The sequence below is a fragment of the Brachyistius frenatus genome, unplaced genomic scaffold, assembly GCF_029030835.1.
Source record: "Brachyistius frenatus isolate BFR_SWC_R1_liver_20210118 unplaced genomic scaffold, ASM2903083v1 Contig_84, whole genome shotgun sequence".
Classification (NCBI taxonomy): Eukaryota; Metazoa; Chordata; class Actinopteri; family Embiotocidae; genus Brachyistius; species Brachyistius frenatus.
The window spans coordinates 159,502-169,374 of record NW_027210683.1 but is presented as its reverse complement, the minus strand read 5'-3'; the positions used below and the strand labels follow the sequence as shown (position 1 = coordinate 169,374).

Below are 9,873 nucleotides of genomic sequence, written 5' to 3'. Positions count from 1 at the left end.
TCGGAGCGTCAGAATCTGAGTTTGATCTCAAACTGTAAATAAACTGCTTCTAAGTTGTGACGGTCTGTCAGATAAAACTGAATCTGCTCACTTTATTCAAACCGTCTTTATTCAAACTCTGGCTGCAGTGCATCATGGGTAATCAGACAACGATCACTGACACTGAACGAAGCTTAAAATCAACAGATTCTCAGGCAGCTTCTGAATGGACTTTTATCTGCGGCTCGTTCAGATAACGACGAACGCACGAATCTACAAACGGCTCCTGACGTGTTTTTGAGAAACGGACCTGCAGGTCGGCGACCGAAGTGAAAGAGGAAGACGGACGTGACGACGCTTTTTCAACCCGCCGACATCTTTGTTCAATTCGAAGGTAAAACGGGTTTTGCTTCGATTCCTATCTGAAAACATGTCTAACGGTGTTTCACGTCTCCCGTTCGCAGGTTTTTGTGTCCGACTGCAGGTTTCGTTCAGAAAGTCGAGCGGCTCGTCGATGACTCAGATCAGCTGGAGGTCCTCCGACACGTCCAGCTGATCCCTCTTCTTACAAATCTTCACTTCTAATTAAAATACAAAAGTCTAACAAACACGAACACATGACGATAAACTGTCCGGTCTCCGGGGGGCGGAGCCTACAGCAGGACGCAGTGCCTCTTGGTGGCGGCGGGCTGCGGGTTGAGGAAGGACCGAACCGCCTCCACGAACACGTCCTTGATGCCGTCCTGGTTGAGCGCCGAACACTCCAGGTAGCGGACGGCGTGGATCTGGCGAGCGAGGGCGCCGCCCTGCTGGTGGGTGACGGGCGTCTGGTTCTGCTCCTTCAGCTTCCTCTGGGTGTCGCCGTCGGTCCGCAGGTCGCTCTTGGTGCCGACCAGCAGGATGGGGACACCGGGACAGTGGTGGGACACCTGGAGGACACAAACACCGCTAGCTGCTTCGCTCAGGTAATCACACGGTAAACTGCGTCATCGGGCGATGTTGACCTCTGACCTCCGGATGCCACTTGTGTTTGACGTTCTCGTAGGAGGCGGGGCTTGAGATGGAGAAGCAGATGATGAAGACGTTGGTCTGCGGGTAGGACAGCGTCCTCAGCCGGTCGTACTCCTCCTGACCCGCCGTGTCCCACAGGTTCAGACTGATGATCCGACCGTCCACCGTCACCTGAACGCACCGCGCAGGTACACACACAAACAGGTACACACAAGTACACAGTTATACACACAGGTACACACAAGTACACAGATATACACACAGGTACACACACAGATATACTCGGTACACTCGGTGCACACACCCACCTGGCTGCTGTAGTTGTCGAACACCGTGGGGATGTATTCTTTGGGAAAAGCTCCGGTTGTGTAGGAGATGAGGAGGCAGGTCTTCCCCACAGCACCATCACCCACAACCACACACTTTATAGTCTGCATCACGACCTCTGACCTCTGACCCCTCGGTGACCTGACAGACAGTCCTGCAGTCAAACAGCAGATGAAGTGAGACGGACAACGAAGACACGGAAACACACGAAGCAACAAACTCTGAGATCAATCGCACGCGTTCGAAGGAGTCCAAACTACTGTTGTTGTGTAGTGGGTTTAGTGTGTTTAGTGCGTTTAGTGCGTTCAGTGCGTTCAGTACGTTCAGTGCGTTCAGTGCGTTCAGTGCGTTCAGTGTGTTTAGTGCGTTCAGTGCGTTCAGTGCGTTCAGTGCGTTCAGTGCGTTCAGTGCGTTCAGTGCGTTCAGTGCGTTCAGTGCGTTCAGTGCGTTTAGTGCGTTCAGTGCGTTCAGTGCGTTCAGTGTGTTTAGTGCGTTGTCCTTTTTTAAAGGACTCTGTAGACATACACACGTGACCTGGACTTTACCTTCGGAGCGTCTGATTGGTTCACTCGTCCAGCTGTCAGAGACACTTCAGCTTCCTTCAGTTAACACAGTTTGTTCAGAAACACGTGATGTCCCATCGTCTGACTGCAGGGGGAGAGGAGGGGGGAGGGGGGAGGAGTGGGGGGGTTCCCTCTGTCAGTATTTGTGTTTATGGAAATGACCTCTGAAGAAGGAAACAGTCTCCAAACAAAACAGAGATGTTATCCTGCACACACACACACACACACACACACACACACACACACACACACACACACACACACAGGTTTGAATGGAGTTGATGTGTTCAGGGTTTAACATCGACACCGTCAGCAGCAACATCTGAAAATAATAAAATAATCCCTCATTCATTAGAAAAGAAGATTCAAGAAGACCTGTTTTTGGGGGCGTGTCTGTTTGATTGACAGGCCTGTGGTGCAGTCAGGTTACAGCTATCGGTAGGCGGGACGTAGTATCGTCAGGTTTCCGATCAGATCGGTCAGATCCACCGCTGGCTCCTCCCCCAGCTCGTCCAAATATGGTCACTTCCTGCTCCAAACCGCTCCGAACTAGCAAAGATGGTGACGGACAGAATCTGAACTGGAGGATTCATAACGTTCACGAACCAACAATGACATCACTGATGGTTGATGACATCACTGATGGTTGATGACATCACTGATGGTTGATGACATCACTGATAGCTGATGACGTTACTGCTTGTCCGTCACACGTCACAACGGAATAGCGGAACATTTGAGAACCACCAAAGAAGAAAAAGACGACTGCGTCACATTAAAACAGGAAACAAACTGAAAATTTCCGCCGTTTTAGTTTTTATCTCTTTATTTGATGACGTCACCTCGTTCTCTCGCAACAGTTAAAAGACACCAAACTGTCAATCAAATAAGCCCCGCCCACAGCCATGATAACAGCGGTGGGCTGAAACGTGTTTTCTGTTGTCGGTCGTCTCAACATTTGGTTAAAAGTCAGATCGACAGTTCGATGCGTCGGTTAGTTTGTGTGTGAACGTTTCGTGTGTGTTCGTCACGTCGCCACGGAGACGGAGAGTTTAACAGCCGAGTGGATTGTGTCTCCAGATGTTGGGATAGAGAGCGGCTCGGCCCAGACTCTGGGGATGTCTCTCTGGGCGGCGGTCAGCTGATCTCACCGCTGCTGGAAGACTTCACCTCTGATCTCACAGATTCTTCCCTCCGTCGGGTTGTGAGGAAGACGAGTGACCTCTGACCTCTGCAGCAGTGGAAGAAATGTTTGGACTGTTGATTTAAAGTGAAACTGGAGGTGTTTTGATCATTTTTTTCCTCCAGTTACATCTTTAATACTTTCTGTGTGTGACGTTAAATCTTCAATTAAATCACAAATTAAAAGTGATTTTGTTTTTGTATATTGGAATTTAAGAGTGATTTTGATAGATTCATATTTCATTAAAGACATTAAATGTGTTACTTAAAGTTGTTTAACCACAAGTTCATTTTATACATTTGTTTTGTGGTTCTTATGAAATTTACTCGCAGTTTTGTTTCCAACAATCAATGAAACATTTAATGTTATAATTTTTTTACAGTAAGAAGTCAAGTCAAAATTTCTTCGTGGACTCTTTTTAATCCGCATTCGTCAAAATAAACTTTAGTTCTCGTACAGTGGAGCTCTACATTAAACTTCAGGCCAATATATATTTTTTATAAAGGCTACGCTAAGATTTTATATGTAATAATAATAATGATGTTTTCTTCGTGTGGAAACATCCTGCGTGCACTTGTTAAATTCATAATTAGTGCAAATAGCTTGTGTGTATTTATATGTGGGTCTTCATGTATTTACATTCTTTAATATTTTGTTCTATTTGTATACGTGTATTTAAATTTTTTTGAACTGTGGGATGGATGAAATCGTATCTTCTCTCACGGCACCGAGGAACGTCTCGAACCGAGCGAAACATCGATGACATGCGGAGACGCAGAAGAAGGAAGCCAACGGTTCCCGTGTTGTAACGACGTCCTTTTGTAACACGCGTGTGGAAAACAGGAAGCTCTCGGTAGAAAAGCGTCACTGCGGTTTAATGATGAAAGAAAGCAGCAGCGTCAGTCAGAAACCTCCATGAAGTCCGGTTACCATGACGACATCAGGAGGTGAAACTTCAGTTGATCCTGATTTTCTTCATTATTTGTTCTTTAAATGGTGGAAAGGAGTTTTGATAATCATAAAACCTTCACTTATAAATCTTCTCAGCTGCAGTTCCTCCAACGTCCACTAGATGAGACGAATGAAGAAGAAAATGAGAATAAAGAGCAGAAGAAGACTTGAAGTGTTCGTGGTGTAAAAAACGCCTTCCTGTTGAAGTGTGAATCGAAAACAAACGCGTGAAGTTTTGTTTTAATGAGACATCCCATCATAGAGCCTCAGACGGACGCTCGAGACTAAAACTCGCAGCTTGAGATGAAACTAATCTCCATGGCAACAGATGCCCGATGCTGTTCAGGGCCTTTCAACAAACTCAGAGATGCAGAACGTCCTTTAAGAGGCGGAACACGTCCACGAAGAGACGCACGGAGACAGAACGACGCTTCGTCCTCCAGACGGACTCAAAACGTCCTCGAAGGAACACGACTTCAGAAAGACGCAAAACAAATTCAAAGACGCAAAACGACTTCAGCAGCAGCGTCACAGCAGAAACACGGAGGACACTTCATAAAATGTTATAGAATATAAGAGTCTGTCTCTAGAAGCTCTGACCACAGCAGAGGCTCATGGGACATGTAGTCTTGAGCCACAGCGGTCGGTTCAGCCTCCTCTCTGGTCTTGTGTTTTTGCATTTCAGGAACTAACTAAAACAACTCTGGTTTCGCCGCATCAGCTGTCTTCTTTTATCTTATTCTGCCGGTGTAGAATGAGTCTTCTGACCCGCAGAGGAACCGAGTCGTCCCGGCTCTGACGGGAAAACCTCTCAAATTGGAACGACCGCATTTACAGAATATCTTCACAGCTGCGCGTGAAAAATCAGAAAAACCCACGTAAAGCAGAATGACTCAGCAACAGGACATTGAGATAACTTTAGGGACAGAAAGGAGGAACTTCAACCAGCTGGACGGCAAAATAAGAAAGAATAAACTTAAACTCAGCAGGTGAAGACCTTCAACATTTTAAACAAACCAGAAGTTCAGCATAAAAATAATAAAACAAAATCACAAACTGGAAGAATACTGGACTAAACCAGGCCTAAAACACCAGAGTATACTGGACTAAACCAGGCCTAAAACACTAGAGTATACTGGACTAAACCAGGCCTAAAACACCAGAGTATACTGGACTAAACCAGGCCTAAAACACCAGAGTATACTGGACTAAACCAGGCCTAAAACACCAGAGTATACTGGACTAAACCAGGCCTAAAACATTAGAGTATACTGGACTAAACCAGGCCTAAAACACTAGAGTATACTGGACTAAACCAGGCCTAAAACACTAGAGTATACTGGACTAAACCAGGCCTAAAACACCAGAGTACACTGGACTAAACCAGGCCTAAAACACCAGAGTATACTGGACTAAACCAGGCCTAAAACAGAGTATACTGGACTAAACCAGGCCTAAAACACTAGAGTATACTGGACTAAACCAGGCCTAAAACACTAGAGTATACTGGACTAAACCAGGCCTAAAACACTAAAGTATACTGGACTAAACCAGGCCTAAAACACCAGAGAATACTGGACTAAACCAGGCCTAAAACACTAGAGTATACTGGACTAAACCAGGCCTAAAACATTAGAGTATACTGGACTAAACCAGGCCTAAAACACTAGAGTATACTGGACTAAACCAGGCCGAAAACACTAGAGTATACTGGACTAAACCAGGCCTAAAACAGAGTATACTGGACTAAACCAGGCCTAAAACACTAGAGTATACTGGACTAAACCAGGCCTAAAACACTAGAGTATACTGGACTAAACCAGGCCTAAAACACTAAAGTATACTGGACTAAACCAGGCCTAAAACACCAGAGAATACTGGACTAAACCAGGCCTAAAACACTAGAGTATACTGGACTAAACCAGGCCTAAAACATTAGAGTATACTGGACTAAACCAGGCCTAAAACACTAGAGTATACTGGACTAAACCAGGCCGAAAACACTAGAGTATACTGGACTAAACCAGGCCTAAAACACCAGAGTACACTGGACTAAACCAGGCCTAAAACACCAGAGTATACTGGACTAAACCAGGCCTAAAACATTAGAGTATACTGGACTAAACCAGGCCTAAAACACCAGAGAATACTGGACTAAACCAGGCCTAAAACACTAGAGTATACTGGACTAAACCAGGCCTAAAACACCAGAGTACACTGAACTAAACCAGGCCTAAAACACTAGAGTATACTGGACTAAACCAGGCCTAAAACACTAGAGTACACTGGACTAAACCAGGCCTAAAACGCCAGAGTACACTGGACTAAACCAGGCCTAAAACACCAGAGTATACTGGACTAAACCAGGCCTAAAACACTAGAGTATACTGGACTAAACCAGGCCTAAAACACTAGAGCATACTGGACTAAACCAGGCCTAAAACACCAGAGTACACTGGACTAAACCAGGCCTAAAACACCAGAGTATACTGGACTAAACCAGGCCTAAAACACTAGAGTATACTGGACTAAACCAGGCCTAAAACACTAGAGTACACTGGACTAAACCAGGCCTAAAACGCCAGAGTACACTGGACTAAACCAGGCCTAAAACACCAGAGTATACTGGACTAAACCAGGCCTAAAACACTAGAGTATACTGGACTAAACCAGGCCTAAAACACAAGAGCATACTGGACTAAACCAGGCCTAAAACACTAGAGCATACTGGACTAAACCAGGCCTAAAACACCAGAGCATACTGGACTAAACTAGGCCTAAAACACCAGAGTATACTGGACTAAACCAGGCCTAAAACACTAGAGCATACTGGACTAAACCAGGCCTAAAACACCAGAGTATACTGGACTAAACCAGGCCTAAAACACTAGAGCATACTGGACTAAACCAGGGCTAAAATATTAATAAATATTTGACCAAATCAAGACAGCAGAAACTGAGAATATTAAGACTAGTCTGAGGCTAAAACATCAGACAGTTGTTCAACTCAGCAGTTGTTGAGCATGCCTCATGTTTTATACCAAATACTGCACGTTTAAAGGGCAAAGGTCAGAAAACAAACCAAGATCTTGAAGAGTTTTTCTAAATCCTGTGATTGAAGGTCAGTATGTTGGTAATCATCCCTCATTGATCAGGAGAGCTGTGACTCAACATGCATATTTATTACTGACTAAAGTCTGAGCGTGACCAGCTGAGTCAGACGGAGGCTAAAAACTCCCCATTTACCGTTTGAATGCACCCCCGCCCCCCTCTCACCCTAACAAACAGTCAGACGCCACCGGTCAAAGAGGAACTGTCTGTGTTGAAACCGAAACAGGAAGGGTTTGTCCGCCACTCACTTCATCCAGTAGCATGTGAATAAAAAGTCTTTACTGAGATATACATACAAAAAAGTGCAAAGTAGTATAAAATGGCTGAATTTACCTTGAACAAGCTGGATTCTGTTGCTGACTCAAAGTTGTTATGTAAATAAAATAGATGAATTCATACCACCACCAAGAAATGTTGGTGAGTCACTTGAGTGTGTTGTACAAGGAAAGCCGATGATATTCACTGGAATTAATTCAAACTAACCGAACCGGGGTTAAAACACCCAACGATATCGGACCGAACCGGGGTTAAAACACCCAACGATATCGGACCGAACCGGGGTTAAAACACCCAACGATATCGGACCGAACCGAGGTTAAAACACCCAACGATATCGGACCGAACCGGGGTTAAAACACCCAACGATATCGGACCGAACCGAGGTTAAAACACCCAACGATATCGGACCGAACCGGGGTTAAAACCCAACACCCAACGATATCGGACCGAACCGGGGTTAAAACACCCAACGATATCGGACCGAACCGAGGTTAAAACACCCAACGATATCGGACCGAACCGGGGTTAAAACACCCAACGATATCGGACCGAACCGAGGTTAAAACACCCAACGATTAAAACACCCAACGATATCGGACCGAACCGGGGTTAAAACACCCAACGATATCGGACCGAACCGAGGTTAAAACACCCAACGATATCGGACCGAACCGAGGTTACAACACCCAACGATATCGGACCGAACCGGGGATAGAACACCCAACGATATCGGACCGAACCGAGGTTAAAACACCCAACGATATCGGACCGAACCGGGGATAGAACACCCAACGATATCGGACCGAACCGGGGTTAAAACACCCAACGATATCGGACCGAACCGGGGATAGAACACCCAACGATATCGGACCGAACCGGGGTTAAAACACCCAACGATATCGGACCGAACCGGGGATAGAACACCCAACGATATCGGACCGAACCGGGGTTAAAACACCCAACGATATCGGACCGAACCGGGGTTAAAACACCCAACGATATCGGACCGAACCGGGGATAGAACACCCAACGATATCGGACCGAACCGGGGTTAAAACACCCAACGATATCGGACCGAACCGAGGTTAAAACACCCAACGATATCGGACCGAACCGGGGATAAAACACCCAACGATATCGGACCGAACCGGGGATAGAACACCCAACGATATCGGACCGAACCGGGGTTAAAACACCCAACGATATCGGACCGAACCGGGGATAGAACACCCAACGATATCGGACCAAACCGGGGATAGAACACCCAACGATATCGGACCGAACCGGGGTTAAAACACCCAACGATATCGGACCGAACCGAGGTTAAAACAAACTGTGTAAAACCAGAACACAAAAAAAACAGAACTTCACTGGAGAAATGACTGAACACTAATAAATCTAAAATTGTTCAATAAACATCCAAAATATTTATATATATAAATATATATATATATATATATATATATATAATCTCTCTCTCTATATATAAAGTTATTTAGACATGTTTTTTTTCCATTAGTAATACTATAAATACTTTTACTCCCCTCTTCCATGTCGTAGTATTTCTGATATTTCTGTAGATTCATCTTCAGTAACAGTGACTTCTGTTTTTGTGTAATTAATCAGTTATTTCACTTTATTTCCTTATTATCATTATTTTCAGCTCTTTAAGGGCATTTATTAATATTTAACAGTTTAAAGTTCAGAAGCTGTCAGTGTTTCTGTGCTTTTATCTCTCCATCCTCCACTGAGCTATCAAACATGTCATATTCTGATGTTTACGTTGTTTCCACTTCCGGATGAATCGATCCGTTTCTGATCATTTCTTCTCGGAATGTTTGAAAAAGTTCAAACAAGAAGTGACTGAAACACAAACACACGCGCAGGGAGTGGTCGTAGTCCATCTGCACTTTACCGTAACGACAACACACACGCACACACACACACACACGCACGCACACTCACACTCACACACAGGTTATCGATCCGCCGGAAAAATTATCGATCAGCTGACGGGAATTAAAGCAGAGATCAATAACGTGCTGGAAGTTTAGACAGAAGGAGAAAACACACACACACACACACACACACACACACACACACACACACACACACACACACACACACACACACACACAGCTCGGAGCTCCGGGCGGCTGAAAGCAGAAGACTCACCGGTCATCAGTTCTCCTCTCCGGGCACGCAGCTCCGCTCAGTCCCGCTCCGTGAGGGCGCGTGTGTCAGGGTGTCAGGGTGCGTGTGAGAGTGTGCGGGGGGTGCAGCGGATCTCTATCTCAGTGAGAGACGGGCGGGCGGAGCTAATGAAGAGGAGGAAGTCCGAGAGGAGAGCGAGAGGAAGTGGTGGAGCAAGTTTGAGGAAGTGTATGTGTGTTTGGGTGTGGTGTGTGTGTGTGTGTGTGTGTGTGTGTGTGTGTGTGTGTGTGTGTGTGTGTGTGTGTGTGTGTGTGT

At 45.5% G+C, this 9,873-nt stretch overlaps 1 protein-coding gene across 2 annotated transcripts; it reads right to left on the bottom strand.

Moving 5' to 3' along the window:
• Positions 1 to 123: 123 nt before the first annotated feature.
• Positions 124 to 9,755, bottom strand: rhogb (ras homolog family member Gb). 2 transcript variants are annotated; one of them, XM_069709621.1, is made up of 5 exons: positions 9,580 to 9,755; positions 1,863 to 1,965; positions 1,299 to 1,471; positions 991 to 1,161; positions 124 to 908 (listed from the first exon to the last, which is right to left on the bottom strand). In XM_069709621.1, exons 3-5 carry the CDS (start codon positions 1,425 to 1,427, stop codon positions 633 to 635), a joined length of 576 nt encoding a protein of 191 aa, XP_069565722.1. In that variant the 5' UTR covers positions 1,428 to 1,471; positions 1,863 to 1,965; positions 9,580 to 9,755; the 3' UTR covers positions 124 to 632. The 2 variants fall into 2 exon arrangements, with proteins under 2 accessions (XP_069565722.1, XP_069565723.1); XM_069709622.1 differs by lacking the exon at positions 9,580 to 9,755 and adding an exon at positions 2,256 to 2,484.
• Between the last annotated feature and the right edge of the window lie 118 nt (positions 9,756 to 9,873).

Coding starts and splice junctions, on each gene's coding strand:
- rhogb (XM_069709621.1), bottom strand. CDS start 1,427: ATGCAGACTATAAAGTGTGTGGTTGTGGGTGATGGTGCTGTGGGGAAG. Junction 1,162..1,298: donor TCGACAACTACAGCAGCCAG/GTGGGTGTGTGC, acceptor CGGTGCGTTCAG/GTGACGGTGGACGGTCGGAT. Junction 909..990: donor AACACAAGTGGCATCCGGAG/GTCAGAGGTCAA, acceptor TGTGTCCTCCAG/GTGTCCCACCACTGTCCCGG.